The sequence below is a fragment of the Lonchura striata genome, chromosome 6 (genome assembly GCF_050655825.1).
Source record: "Lonchura striata isolate lonStrDom1 chromosome 6, ASM5065582v1, whole genome shotgun sequence".
NCBI lineage: Eukaryota > Metazoa > Chordata > Aves > Passeriformes > Estrildidae > Lonchura > Lonchura striata.
Genome location: NC_140708.1, coordinates 31547356 through 31563507, shown reverse-complemented (window position 1 = coordinate 31563507; position 16152 = coordinate 31547356). Strand labels below are relative to the sequence as shown.

Sequence of the window (16152 nt, the reverse complement as noted above, 5' to 3'; positions counted from 1 at the left end):
AAAAAATCATATTTTTTCCCTACTTTAACTGTATTAGCACACTTAAAACCTCTTTTGTTGTGCTCTTCAACTATTGGCAAAAGTCTCTAGACTTAGGTTTTGAAAGACCATATTAAAAAAAATTATTTTACACACTTCTGTTTATAATGTAAACTGTAAGTGTCTGAAGGAGAAATAAGCTAATCTACATGCTTGTGTCCCATGTGAATATTAAAGAACTTTGCAGCCAGCTTTCTTATTTTCATTGTTCAAACTCAAGCAAATGTGACAAAATCTTAACTAACAAACATAAAGACCATTTAGTAACTTCTTGATAGCACAATCTTAGACTAATACAGAATTATTTATGTATCTAGCAGCAGCATCCACTTCAGCAAGATAAATTCATTCCTTACATTATTAAGCCTGCCAGAATTCATGGAGCTGCAAACAGTGCTCCTCATTGATTTTACACAGTAGCATGTTTCTGTGCCTCACCTTCATGTTCAGCTTACTTAATACTTTAGCTCTAGAGAAAATTCCAAAGGGGATTTTATTGATGCGGTTGTGCTCCATATTGAGAGAGTAGATTGTGGAGAACTGGGACGGGCCACCCACAGGATAGGACTGGAAGCAGTTCCTGGCCAATGTTAAACTAGTCAGTTTGACAAGGCTGGATAAAAGACCCTGTAGAAAGAAGAAAACCACCCAAGAACTTAGGACAGATTTATTTGAATGCGTCTCTTTTCCCTTATGGGTCTAATTAGAAATGCTTTTTCCCCCTTAAGTCCATCCCCTGAAGAAGTGTTGCAATACACAAACCAGTGTTAAATTTGATAAAACTTCCACCAGCAACAACCTCTGCTCACAGTCAGCCCCCTTCCTCCCTGCATGCTGACAGATATAAAAAAGCATACATAGCATTTAAAAGCACAGGTTTGGGAGGTTTGGTAACTCTTTACTACTCTGAAAGCAATTTTTCTAATGACACGTTGCTCCAGGAGCACAGAGGTAGCATGTCCATCCCATCTCCAGCAGCTATTTTGGCTCCAGCAGCTCACCCACATCAAAATGGAGACCAAAGAAATATCAACCCCACACAATGGCTCCCAGAAGAGGCATTTGATAATTCCAGTACAAATCGTTGGTAACATCATAAAAATCCATACTGCGATCACAACTTGTCAGTGTCTTGTAATTATACCATAATAGTTTCAGATAATCAGGCAGAGAAAAAGAAGAGGATGGGTTGGAAAATTCCATTGTTTTTTCCTTTTTCTAAAATATTCCTAAGTAGTTACTGCTCTATTATTTTTCCCCTTAAAAAATAAAAAGCAAGAATCCTGTAAGTAAACTGCCTAGCAAGGGCTGCCCATTGAATCCAGAGTTTCATTTCTTTTGACAATCTAATTAGATTCCAAAATCCCGGCAGCCCATATCTCAGTTCATCTGTTAGTTGTGTGCCAAGCACGTTGCTGGAACTGTGGAGATGGATAATGAGATCTAAATTACTGCTGAAGTGTCACCTTTGCTTATTACTACACCAACTTGAATCCAGCCCTATTTGCTTAAGTATTACAGAAATTGAAGATTCATGCATGACATTACATACCATAAATAATGCAACATCTGCAATCAGGAATGAGCAGTAACAAGATAATGATTCCAACCATATTCCTAATGTCAGTATTTCTGGATTGCAATTTGAGCTCCATATTCACTGTGAATGCTTTAAGAACATGGCTTTGCTGTTTCACCAGGAAAGCTTTGGCAACTTTTATAAATAGTTATTAACATTATTGTAAATAAAATAAGATCTAATAGGGACTTACCTACATGCCTTGGCTAAAACTTTAGACATTGGGGGCATCTAGTAAATATCAGTGAAGCATTTTCCCCACTACAGATAAAATAATGGATCTTCAAATCAGTATTAATCTAACTTAATCATTAATTAGTATAATCTTTGGTTAGGAAATATTGTTTCTACCTATTCTTTAATTAACAGATATTAGTCCTAGGGTTAGGCAGTCCCTGAGCTCCAACACACTTTATTGTTCAGATGGATTTTGGCATTTCAAAAAGCTGGTTTTGAAGGCTGCTTGTATACCAAAAAAATACATAAAATATGTTAGCTAATTCACTCTAATAGCCCAGAGTAATTAAATGCACTTGAAGGGAAGCAAGAGAGCTTTGGCAGTACAAAGAGAGCAATGCTCTTACATCTATGAGACCTGTGGCAGTGCTGCCTTCTTCCAGACCATCCTTTTAAGATAAAATATTTATTAGGCATTGTGTCAGCAGCTTCAGCTATGTTTTGAAACTCAGAAATTTCTTCTTCAAATACAGTTCTTTGTCTTATAGCGCAAAATGTTTTATTTTAAACAGATTACAGTATAAACTATACATTTCTGCAAACTTAAGTGTTAGCATATTGTGGGCAAATGTACCTGAAGAAGGCAGCACAGTTACTAAGAGGTTTGTATTATGACTGAACGTGTTTTAAAGCAAGTAATCATCCTTCACATTAGCTTTTTGTAATTACACTGTAGTTGCTTTTGTAACATGTCTGGGTGGGGTGGACTATCTTAGCTCTCATCCCAAAAGCAGCTTGGTGGCTTTCACTCTAGCATTTTCTTAAATTATAGTCTTGCCCAAACATTTATTAAATTCTCTGTTTCAGTCTATCATTGCTGAGCTCAGAAATTTATCTGAGGAAAATTAGTTACTTACTGCCCTTTGTTATTGCAAATACTTTGCCTAATTCCAAATGCTTTTTTTTCCCCTTGTATTTATTTCTTACAGACATATTTAGATAACCTTTAACCTCATTTTATACTAGTAATTTAGACGACTTGGGGTCATAGGGATGACCATCATTAAAACAGAAGAGACTATAAAACTTTATGTTGTGTCATGAAGTCTTCATCTTAAAAGGATCTAAAGAAATTGAATAAATATCCAAAATAAGAAGCAATCACATCAGATTTTTTTCTGTCATCTGAACAATTACTTCCAGGAAGTAATGCTTCATGAAGCAGAAACACTGAGAAACACTTATATGGCTTGAAGGGTGGGAATCTGAACTCATTATTTAAGTTTTTCTAAAGACACAGCACAGCAAATACAACCACATGTGCTGCTCCCAGTTTTGACTCAAGTTGTATGACATTAGTCTTTCTACACTAAATATACCTAGTATTTATATAATTGACATAATTCACTTTACTTTTAGGTTAAAACAAAGGGTATTCCTCAGAGTTAAGATGCAAGATGAAATAATTTCCCTTGTTCCAGTCCCTTTTCAAAACATCAATGCTCTCCAGCAGCATCCCCTCCCCAGTCCACTCCCTCTATTCCTCACCTCTGGTAAAGTAGAAATGTTGTTGTTCTCCAAGTTCAGCTCATCAAGTTCACTGCATTTTGCTAAAGACTTGGGAATTGCTGACAGCCTATTGTACCTCAGGCCAAGACGACTTAGACTGGACAGATTTCCTAGGGGTAGAAAACAGGTGTTAATATGCTGTGAGAATCACACAAACACAGAACAAGGTGTGACTCCTGATTCTTCTATTGTCTTTCACATTACACTTCAAAATTTCAAATGGTGAAATGGAGCTATCATCCCAAAACAGGAGACAGATTTACAATGCTGAAGTCAACCATGCAGAAGTAGATTGTGCGTATTAAATATTATTCTGAAGTTCTGTATAATATGATATGCAAGCAAGGCTTATGTCCTATTGTAAAAGTCCTTCTATCCTGATCTTTCTATCAACAAAACATACTATCATTTTTCCAGATGTTCCCAAAATGACTTTTTAAAATTACAGGCAGTATCATTCAATGCCATGAATCATATTACCAGAACTTGGGCATGCCTCATACAACTCGGGTGCTGGAAAAACAATTTCCTCTGCAAGGAAAAAAAATCCCCACAGCTTTGCCATCTTCCAACAGCAAGAAAACCTTTAATATGTGATAGGAAAAACCCCAGAATTTCCAACATTTAGAGTGATACTGAAGGAAAAGTCTGGATGAAGTCTACAAAAATCTGGACAGTAATGCATGTAAAAATACTTCTGAATACTGCTAGGCTGATGGTCCCAGTTGATGTCTTTCTGTCAGGGAATAAAAATATCGAGGAACTTGCAGCTTGAAAAGCTGAAGCTAAAAGCTTCAACCTTTTCCATCTAACAAGTACTAAAGACCAAAACCAACTGCTCAAGGATGTTGTTGAACTATAGTGTGCTGGGGCATTTAGCCTCTCCTGCAGGTAGCAAGGCCTTGAACTTCACTGAAAAGCCAACTGCCAAATTGTACACAGAAACTTGACCTCTGGCTCATCCCTGCAGTCAGAAAAGGTATCTGTGCAGGTCTGGGCTTCACACCAGGGGAGCTTGTGAACATTCACACAATCAGTTCCTTGCAAAACATTTGCTGGTTTACACTCACTTTTACAGCCACACACGGCACAACACCTTTGTTCTGAAAATTGAAGTACCAGCCTGACACATTAGAAAGGAAACAATGCATTTAACAACCAGAAGTAATTTTAAAAGATGAAGAGGTCTTAATATGTACAGCCTAAATGCTCATTAAGTGAAGGCTGTTTTAGTGTCTATGCATGTGCACTTACACAAAGGCTACTGCAGCACAGCAAAGGAAGAAGCAAATTGTAGAGTATGTCCGTTAGACAGAGAAAAACTTTCAACAAAGCAAGAGGCAAAATATCTCTTTCCTGAACCTGGTCAAAATAAATATCCCAACATCACCAAATAGTTGGGAATGTAGATAATAAAAATTTGAAACTAGAAAGAATGCTGTATGATTTCACTGTAGTTTCTAAAACAGAGAAGTTGCAGAAGGACTGATAGTAAAACAAAAAAAAGCACCAAAAAAGAGCAGAAAACAAAAAACATTAGTTCCCCATAAAACTGCAACTGAAAAAAATCCAAAACCCATAAACCCCTTAATATACAACAAAAATAATCTACATCTTACAAATCAAGAAAAAAAAAAGGATGAGTTTTCGGTGCATATCTGGTAATTATCTGACAAGCTTGGCAACAAATTTTACTTAGTACCATCAACAGCTAAACAAAAGTCACAACAGGTAGCTACACATCATTGCTTAACTTGTCATATTTTCAATTGGGATTTTGAGTTCTATTTTTTAAAGCACTGGATTCTAAGCTAGTATAAAATTTTTATAGAAGCAGCAAAGAAAGTGTTCACTTAATCAGAAAAAGGCATTTAAAATCCAAGGCTATCAATATTGCACTCCAGTGCACAAATCTTCATCTTTTCCTGTTAAATCCTGCAATGCATATTCACACTAAAGAGAATAATTAAGACCTGTTCTGATCCTGCAGTCCACTAGTACAAAGGCACAGATTTGTACATAACTTAGCCATTTCATACTGTATTTGTGAGATCAGGCATTGCTGGCTGAAAAAAAAACTGGCCTCGCTTCACACAAAAAACATTCTATTGCAAGGCTCCAAGATCATTAGAATTTGCCATCCTAGGGATGAACAAAGCACACTCTGACTGTATTTCTCTGAATTGTTATTTAATGTTTTACTAAAGAATGAACAACAAACTTTACACAAAATAAGATATAAACCTACTATTCTTTTCACTACCTAAAACATGCACTAGATGCTGATCAGGATTTTCAGGCAAACAGGGGAGTAGACAGCATGATGCCAACTGTTGCTTAGCAATACAACATTGCTGTGCCAGTTCCAGATTGCGAGCACAGGCTGTATGTATATGGCTCTCTTCCTACCAACAATGTGGCATTTCAGAAAAATGAAACAAGGCAGACACTAGAGAGAGTCAAAATGTACCATAAAGAAGAGAATGACACACGTTGGCGATCCTCATGACATTATCATGAAGAGAAAGGAGGCATAAATAGCAGCTCTCATTAATTTCTCCTTATCATAAGTAGCATTTCTTAATAGAACTTTATCACTGTTTCTTTACTAGTTATCTTTCTTCTCCATGGGAAAGGCATAACAGAAGACACATCCTCTGTGTACCACATTCCTTATGATTGTGTTACACACCACGGCACAATTATTCCTGAGGACAAAACCAATATTTCAGCTGCAGCTGCATCAGTAGCACCTCTCCCACTGCTCTTAGAAGGATTGTCCTGGGCCCAGCTAATGCAGACAACATGAGCCACCTTCTCATTTCAAGCCAGAATTTATTTACAGCCCCTCAGTCTTCAGTCAATAAGGCTCAGCTATCATTTCATCATTGTGAATGCATCGGCAGTGTGAAACCCTTATCATCTTTTATCTTCACATGCTGGACAAGCCACATCCTAGACACACCTTCACAAAATAGGATACAGCTCTTCCCTCTGCCCAGTGTGTCTAAGTTAACTTTTCTTTTTAACAGGAATGCACCATGCACCAGTACAATGTTAACATTTGCCTCCATGGTCCAGGGGCCAGTTGGCTAACATGAAAACTAAGTGACGAACTGTTTTAGCACAGAAACTGTTGCAAGATGCTTAAGACCACACCTGGTGCACCGAACCATCAAATGATCCCACTTACAGCTCCCTGAGCTCAGGATTACCTAGCAGATAGCCATATTTGGAGTTGCTTTACAGTGCTTGCACTCATCTCCATCATTTCCAGCTCAGCTACTGCTTTCCGAGATGGAACAGCACGAGGTATCTGCTGATGGGTTCTCAGGTAAGCCTAAGGAATAAGGCAAGGAAGGCAACAACTGATCATGATCAGCTCAGTCAGACTGTCACCAGAACCATGTGCAGTTGTACTTTCGTCACTGAAGCTGCACCTCAGCAGCTGCTCTGAACCAGCCCCTCGCAGGTAATGACTCAGAAAACACTGCACTAGATGTTCATGTACGTGACCGTTTGGTAACCACAAGTGAAAAGCAAATACCAGCAGTAAAAGCAGCAAGCAAAACGCCTTCCAACTTGTTTTCTTAGAGAGTCTGTTATGCAAACCCTTGTAAACTCAACTGCCTTATTTACTGGTACTTCTAAAACAAGATTGCAAAGCCTGACTAAGCCCTAAACTCACACCAGGCCTAAGCAAGTCACTGAAAAGTCACTTGCTTTAGTTCAACTTTTGTCAGAAACAGCTACTCTTGCAATTCAGGTTTCACAGATGCCTTGTCTCAGGACCATTTTCTCACCAGCGCAGTATTAACACCCATGAGCAGATGCCAGCTCTCATGGTAGAAGCAACCTAAGCAAAGAATTCATAATCCCTTCACTGGAGTGACTTTATGTCTCTCAGGATTAGCTGCTTCATTTACACAGAAGTGAATTTAAAATCCTTGGAAGCATGCAAATCCAGAAATATTAAACTGATACAATAAAAGGGATGTGAAATAGATGGTTTAAATTATTTTTTTATTAAGGGTACTTCAAAAATATTAATCAAAGGAAAAACAGGTGTTTGTCAATCCCCTCCCACCCCACCCCCCCCCAAAAAAAAAAAAAAAGAGAGAGACAGGAAATAAAGCAGGAAACTATAATACCAAAACAATATTTTTTTAGAAAGACCACCTGAAGTGGTCTCTACATCTCTTTTTTAAGTATTTCAAAATCAGGAGAAAAAAGAACTGCTAAGCTGAATATAAAGAAATACAAATTCCTAATTCAAAGTCCTACTAGCACTTTTTAAACAGAGTGATAAATGCTCTCTTCTTCTGAAATTTACCACACCTCTTCCTTTCACTCCCTTAGTTAAAATAATCCTTCTAATTCCCTCTCCTTAGATGAAAGGTCATTATTAATGTGAAACTTAGTTCATTAAGCTAATTTGCTATCAGGATCAGTTGCTTTTTTTTAAATAAACCAAAAGCACCAGATCAATTTAAAAATCTGTTCACTAGATAAAACTACAGATAAAGTTAAAAACACAAACTGGACTTATAAGAGCTGTGCACATCAAAACCCCATAAGATCATTATCAACAATATATGTGAACTTCAGCACACAATAGAAAATCGCAGGAACCTGCTACAAACAACATGGCACTATTAAGTATTTCAGATGGCATAACTTGTATAAATATTCTTAGCTTTTGATTTGACTCAACTTGGCACACAGTGAGCAGTCACCTACTAAAGAACATGTTTTACGTGGCCACATGTTACTTCATAGAGTGCCATGTGCTTAATTCACTGAGAGATATTCTCCTAGCAAAGAAAAATTGCTGGTTTGCATACAAAAGATACCAGGTATCATTTTTAACTAACTGAAAGCAAGAAGTACAGCTAAAATTAATAATACTTTTTTTAAAAAATTAAATTTGATGTCACTTTAAAAAAAATACATGAATTAAATTTAATATATCACATTATATTAATCTTGCAGAGAGAATAACAAAGATGACAATACAAAATAAATTTCAAATTGTATGGGAGATAGCAAACATGCTAGAGATGGGCAGTTGTGGACAGAGATTAAAGACTGCATTCCAATATTTCAGCAGTGGCTCCTGGTCTAAAATAGCCCTGAGTCAGAAGATGCCTGTACCACACTTTGTACTTACTATATACTAGTTTTCCAGATGTCAGCCAAACTCTGTGACAACTTTTTAACTGTATAACAGATTTTTAGGTGAAAGGAGCTGTTGGTGTATTTAATCTAATCTCTTATCAGAAAGCAAACCAGTTCCCCTGATAGCTGTAGAGTAAAATTAAAGACTTCAGATAAAGTGTTTAACCTTCAGTTGCACTCCACAAGCAGAGAGCAACAGCACAAAATGACTGGTCCAACAAGACACCCCAAAAGAGATCTCAGTGATCTTGCTGCAGAACAAAATCCCACAGCCATTATTCATCTGGTCAGGGGGCACCTTCTTCCTAAATCAAAGCTTGTAGGTTTGTACAAATTTAAACTTGTGTCACTGACCACCATCTGAGAGACAGCAAATCTCCACAGTCCCTACATCCCTCATGTTTAATATACTCTGGCTAAAGGCTGATGCCCTAGAAAAATTGGTAATGAGGACAGAAAAGTGATGGGGGTGGGAGGGCAACCACTCTTAGAACCGCAGGAAAGAAGGGAATCCCTCCTGATCATTGCTACCAACTATCAAAGCCAAAGCATGAAATGTAATTATTCTGTTCCAAATACAAAAGTGTAGTTAATTACAATACGAAGTTAACTTTATTTTACTGGTTTAACAGTAAAGTGACTTCTAGTGTACTTTAATTTTTCTTTTCAGCCTCCAATACCTCTGGATATATCAGGAAGGCCAGTGTAGGAGGCAAAATCAAATTCACAAATTACCAAAGTCAGCAGGGTCCATCATTTTTTGCCCTGCTCAAACCAAAGCACATTATCCTCTTAATGCAAATTCTAGGAGTTCTGATGAAGATGTTATCTGTTAGAAAGCTATTTAATATGAATTTAAAATTAGCCTCTATGACCCCTATGAGTTTAAATGCCATCTGAAGAGAGCAAAGAACTCTTTCTACTTTCAGTCTACGAGTATCATCCAAAGACAGGTTTTTCCTCATGATATCAATATTAAAACACTAAATTGTGACCACAAGCAGTCAGTTATTTCCCAATTCTCATGCCAGAATGTAACATTACTGACTGTGTGAAAGATGCACACAAGATACTCGCAAAAACCTGAGCAACAAAGGCTCAGGTACCCAATACTCACCATACACAACACCTGCATAAGGCTAGAGAGCACAAACTCTTAGTGACATGTTTCTGAAACTGTCTAGATGAAAATTCAACTTAAAACTCATTTATTATGTGTTCATCAAAATGCAAGTAACTCACAAACCCACTTGTCTCAATTCTGATGTGTTCCTTTGAATCACTCTTCCCTTGTGCCTGCTTCTTACATAAAGAAAATAAGATTATAGGCTTTTTCTTTCTGCAGTACACTAATCATTCTGAAAATGCTGAGCTGCAGTTATAATACATCCGTACACATTGGTCTCTGCATCTAATTACTCTGTAAAGGTACATGCATTCACTAAAATAAACTGCCCCCACTCTAGTCTTAGGATGAATATCCAACCAATATACAAAATAAAAATATTTTCATAAATACACTGAATCAATAAACTTAGAATTAATTAGCCACTAGAAGCTATCCTAACCTTTAATGAAAGCAATACATATGTATTTAGCAATATTGGGTTTGCATTGGAAATGTATTCATTAAAATATGAAATGGAAATTATAATTAGCTGAAAATTATACAAAAATACAAAACACTTCACATTGCAACAGAGACAAAAACAACAGCTGGACCTTATTTTAAGCTATCAATGAAAGCATTGCATTTTACTCAGTTCACACTGTATATAGTAAGACAAAGCAACTAAAATTTATTTAATTTAATTTTTTATTGGTAGTCTTTTTTTTTCTTTTCAAATTTCTATTTAAGGCCTTTCTGGGAAAGTAAAGATATATATTAATGTAAATCATATTGTATGAACAGTTTATACTTAATTGGCAATGAGATAAAAACATTAACCTTTCCTAAGTGAAAAATGTTTTTAATTTTTTAAGTCTGCCCTACTACATAAAGCTAACATATAAAATGTACAACCCATGTATATATCTTTACAATTTTAGCTAATTAAGTAATGCAAGAATTATTTTATGGAGACCAGGGCTCTACTTTGTATCTTCCCTCCAGCTGAATGCTGTCCAACAGCAGATACCGTGAGAAGAATGTAAAGAAAGGGAAAAGGACACCCTGAAACTTCCTGAAGAGTGAGGGAAGATTCAACAGTGACTTCCCAAATGCAGATGCAACTGCAATGATTTTTTTCTGCATAACTGCCACATCACACCGTGAGCTTTCAGCATCTGCATCAGCCTGTGCAAACACTGAGAGCCAAATGTCCCCTGCCCAAAACATGCACTACTGTCTGATCTCCACTAGTGTGACACAACAGCTCACATGCCTGCCCTTCTGAACGTGGAGGACAAAATAAGCAAGTCACTTCCCATTTACCCCCCACCTGACATTTTCCAGCCAATTTCATTACTTTACATTTACTAAATCTAGAATTAAAGGCAACAAGAACCAGAAGTTTTCCTTTATGAGACCACCATGAGAGCTAGTAATATAAAAATGAGCATATGAGAGTGGGAGCCACTACTTCCAACCAGATAAAGAAAAGGCTGGACTTACTGCAATTGCCCAATACTAGCAGAATCCAATTTTAAAAGTTTAATTAACAGCATAGTCCAAGAACAAAACCTTAGACAAAGCACCAAATGTTGATCAGCTGTCCCAGAGTGAGCCTATGGAAAGAGGCTTGATGCCACAAAACAGAATGCTCACTAACCAAAGCACGAGGCAGTAGCTTAAATGTTGAGCATATGACTATTGCTGTGAAAGCTGGAGCAGAAGCCTCTACACTTTGCTCCATCAGAACAGTGAGTAATTAACCACATCAAACCCATCGGTCACATCTGAATGTTGCCCCTGATCACTGAGGGAGCTGCGGGTGCTCAGATGTTTCAGAACAAGACTCCTGCTTTTGCTAAACCTGCCAAATTTAAAATACCATTTTAAAGTAGTTTCACATTTCTTCATAAATATCTTTACTTCTAGGGACTTAAAGCTCTCAACCACAATTTTGCATAACCTGAGCTGTACCAATTCCATACGTCTGGTTCTGGTCAGCGCTTCATGTTTTATCAGCTGTAGGTTTAAAGAGCACAGCAGTGCTCTCAGAGGTACATTAGGGTTAAACAGGTTAGAAGTGTGGTTTGAAGCACAATTTCAAACAGCAAAACCAACCAATAAGTACTATTTCGTTTCATGAAAGCTGTGATTTTAGCTTCTGAGCTACAGTGCCACAGAGAAGGGCAGGAGGGTAGTGCAGAGCTGTAAATGAATTTCCCATTTTCCTAACCATCTCTTAGGAACAGTGCTATGTCAGACACTGGAAAGTGTGTCCATTGACAGAATTTTTTGTGCTTTTAAAGTATAATTTTGGAACATTTACAACTGACTATTCTTTTTCTTATTAAAATTTCTGTTGCCTTAGATGCCTGTGAATATGGCACACTTGACTATGATCAAATTGCACACGTAAGCACACAAAACTAGAAAATTACAAAGCAGATGAAGAATCTGGTATTATTAAAAGCTGTAGCTCTTTTGTTTCTGTTATATTTCTTTCTCAAATCAGTTTTTCTATGCTTTTACATATGAAATTGTGAACAGATTTGTACAGAACACTAAAATTAAAAGTTCAAAGAGGGAATACTCACTATGTGGTATTTGCAGGACAAAATTATCTAAGCTATCTTGTAATCCTAAGAAACAATTTACTCCACCCAAAATTTGTTTCCAGTCTCAAAAGTTCAATTCATAATTTTAATATAAATGGTATGTTGTTGACCTTCTTCTATATAACTTTTGGATACATTAGCATGCCAGCTAAGTATACAGAGATAAGGCACTGTGTAAATAAAAGTAGCTAACAATTCCACCACCCTCCAAAAGAAAAAAAAAAAAACAAAACCAAAAAAACACCACAACATGGGGGGGAGGGTGAGGGGAGGGTGTAATCTGCAATGAAAACACTAAACAGCTACGATCCCACTATGATTTTGATTCTCGGCTCAAGACTCTCAAAATGTGCTAAGCCCTTCCACAAAGCTCATTTTTCTTACAGGAAATGATCTAATATAAAAAGTACTTTACAATTTTCAATCAACAGAAATACAGATATGAATGTATTAAGCCAATATCTATAAAGCAAGGCATTAGGTCACTTCCTGACAACTAATATCTTAAATCGACATTTGTTACTGCACAAAAGCATGCTTCTACAGCATTAGTTGAGAGAAGAACATGGTATATTTACAGAGTGGGTATATTGGCTCTGCAACCTCTGTAATCACTGCTGATGCATAATCCCTTCCCTGCCACTCCCCTGCATGTCACCCTCACGTCCCTTTCTCACAGCTCCAGCACATTTCAGTGCAAACAAGCTGTTTTTTAAGTTAGGCAGACTCTGAAATCTTTCTGTGGTAAAACCAAAACTTGTTTAGATAGTCCAGCAGCTACTTTAAGAGGGTTTTTTGATGGAGGGGAAGGAAAAGGGTCCTTTCTGAGGGGAGGGAGAAATAGAAAGCAAAGGGAGCTGCTTGTTTTTCAAAGCAGCATGACAAAAACATCCTTCTCAAGAAAACCTGAGGCCTCAATCAAAAAGGGTGTCAGTGGGGGAGGAGGGGACAGACCTGGTAGTAATGGAAAGCCTGGCCCACAACAGGAGGCTCATGGGCTCACAGAACATCCAATTCTTACAACGAGCAAATGTGCTTGGTCTGTAACCCACAGTTTGAACTGAGAACCATTAACAGCACTGATACAGCGAGCATCCTGACACCTGGAAATGCTACAAGAAAAGGCAAGAAAAGTCGTGGCAAACAGCAGGCAGAGACAGAAACTGCCCTGAGAGCTGGAGAGGCCCAAGGGCCACCCCGGCCGCCCGTGCGCCATTGACTCGCCGGGTTTTTCTCAGCACTCAAAGTTTCTCGCTGAACAATCCCAGCCACAAAGCAAGCTGTAATCTAAAAATCATGCCACAACTTGCTTTCATATGTTGAACCAAAACTGCGATGACTAAGAAATAAAGCCAATGTTGCTGAACTGGCTTACAGTACCTTTTCTGCAACATGCATAAATGTAGGCTGATCATTATCATTTAAGATGGAACCTAAAGCTTTCCTTTCACTATTAAATTCTGTTTGCAAACCCCAGGAGGCAAAAACATGGATTTCTGATTTTTAAGTTCTTATTTAAATACCTTTTTTCTTTAACTTACTGTTGACAAGAGAGATTTTCCAGTGGAGCAAAACTGAACTAGAGTAAGGTTAACAAAACGACGGCTCACTCCTGTCTCCTACCATTATTCAGCTATCTTTTGTGGTTTCTTGAGCTCTAAAACATTGATATTCAGCTCAGATAAGCATGTAAAGAGACAGCTACCAACACTTAAAAGCAAGTAACTTCTAACCATTGTACAGACAATGCAAGGGAAAAACTAAACAAAGAAAACAGAAATCCAGTCCAACCAGGTATGAACCTGACTCAAAAGAAACCACCTAAGCTTACAAAAACTTTCTGAAGAAATAGGTGAGTCCAAACTATCTTGACTGCAGAGTAAGCAATTTCCTATCTATCACAAGACTTAACTGCCTAATAACTTTGTGCCTCTCCTACTCAGAGACTTTTCCCTGTAAGTACAGTCTTGCAGCATATTACAAGTGAGATTTTTCTGGTCCTTTGAGAAGTTCAGTGACTACCAGGTACTAAGCAACCTAGTAAATAATACTACTACTCTTCACGGGAATTAACAGCATTAATCTATAAGCCTTGAATATGGAAATCTCACGCTTATAGAATTTTTCCCATAATTAACAGTTTATCCTGGGAACTTGCTCCCTAAATGGGATACGTACACTACATGTAAGTGTTATGTAAAACAACATGCAGCAAGATTTACAAAATAGCAACACAAATAAAGGCTGTACTTATGAATGGTGTAAGTTAGATGCAAACTCCAGATGGAATGAGATCTCCAGAATTTAAAAATATCAATCCAGGAACGAAGTTTAGTTCCAGCGGAGACATCATCAGTGTAAACTCTGCTCAGGTCAAACTTTCTCAACCAAAAGTCACAGTAACTCCATCCTCAAAAGTTTACAGCTAGTAGAAAAGCTGGAGTGTCATTAAATGGTTCTTCACTTTACTATGAATTAAAGTACATTAATAAGTGCTCAACTCTGAATACCATTAAACTGATAATGTTCATTCTTCTGAAAATGTTCTGGTGACAGAACTTAAAATCAGGATGGCCTTGTTTTTAATCTTTTTAAATCAACATTTTTTTAAAACAGCAGCTATCTTTTTAAAACTGATTTGATGAGATATGAAAAGGCATATTTTATTGGTTTATCTCATATGAGATTCTGAAACCAACCAGGACTGTGTTTATCTTAGTCTATTATTCCCAATGTAAGTTGCAAACTCTGCATTCTATTGCATAAGAGCATGATGACCTTGTGGACTTGGGGGATTTTTTTAGATGTTCCACCAAACAACATAACATATACATAATTAATTTAAAACATTTATGATTTTAGTTCTATTTTTCTTTAGGCAAAGATTCAAGTTAAAATTATCTGCCAAAGTACTACACTTCAACTATAAGTGAGCCTTTCATTTCTTTATAGCCTCAGTTTTGTTACACAATGAACAAGCAGTAGACATTTGCTTATAACCACAGAACACCTTAAGATTCAGAAGTAATGGATTTTGATTTTTTTCACTGTAACTCTTATTCCTAAATTATTTAAGGTAAAATTTAAGATAACAAGCACACGTTGCTTTAAATCTCAAGTGTGAAGCTGTGTTGAGTTGAACACCAGTCATCTGATAGACACCAACAAGTACTCATTCCTAAATTTGTTCCCCTTAATGAGCATTTTGGAATAGTGATTTATTTTCTCTTCTCCAGCCTCTTCACATACCTATGGTTTCTGGCAGATCCAGGAGTTCATTGTGCTGCAAGTCAAGGTTGGTGATCTGCGTGCAGCTTCCAATCTCTTCTGGAAGATGTTCAAGCTGATTGTGCGCTACATCCAGCGTTATGAGGTTACACAACTCACCTAAAGCACACAAACCAAAACATAAAGGACTTTAATGTACAGCTCTCAACAATGACCTCCACACAGAGATTAATAGAATCAGATGGATTTGGGGATAAGCTGAAAAAAAGCTACTGCTACCATGAAGTTATACATACAAAATAAGGTATTACAGGATCATAATTTCATCAGTCAGATCTAAAGCCTGACCAACAATTTTGAAAAGCTCAAATACAGCTTTAATAGATTCTCCAAAGAAATGTTATTTATTGATTGATTTTATGCTGACAGTTCAAGCTGTGGAATACAAGTACAAAACTTGCATCATACACTTGTTTCAGGCTGACTAGAAGTCTAAAACATCATTAAGTAAATTAATTGTACTAGATTTTGAGAAATTAAGATCTGGTTTTATATCATTAATTATTTTCAGGCACAAAATCAACAATTAAGAGACAGAAAAATAATTTGGCTGACAACCTAGATAATCCAGAGTGCTGAATGCTATTTTTAAACAT

At 37.0% G+C, this 16152-nt stretch overlaps 1 protein-coding gene across 4 annotated transcripts in view; it reads right to left on the bottom strand.

Annotated features, from left to right (window-relative positions):
• Positions 1 to 16152, bottom strand: part of SHOC2 (SHOC2 leucine rich repeat scaffold protein) — a 79021-nt gene that overhangs the window by 12706 nt on the left and 50163 nt on the right. For all 4 annotated transcript variants that reach the window (XM_085582788.1, XM_021526004.4, XM_021526005.4 and 1 more), the window contains 3 exons: positions 15518 to 15655; positions 3344 to 3474; positions 478 to 666 (listed from right to left, as the gene is read on the bottom strand). In XM_085582788.1, the coding sequence (XP_085438914.1) occupies positions 478 to 666; positions 3344 to 3474; positions 15518 to 15655 (458 nt within the window). The remainder of the gene's footprint in view (positions 1 to 477; positions 667 to 3343; positions 3475 to 15517; positions 15656 to 16152) is intronic.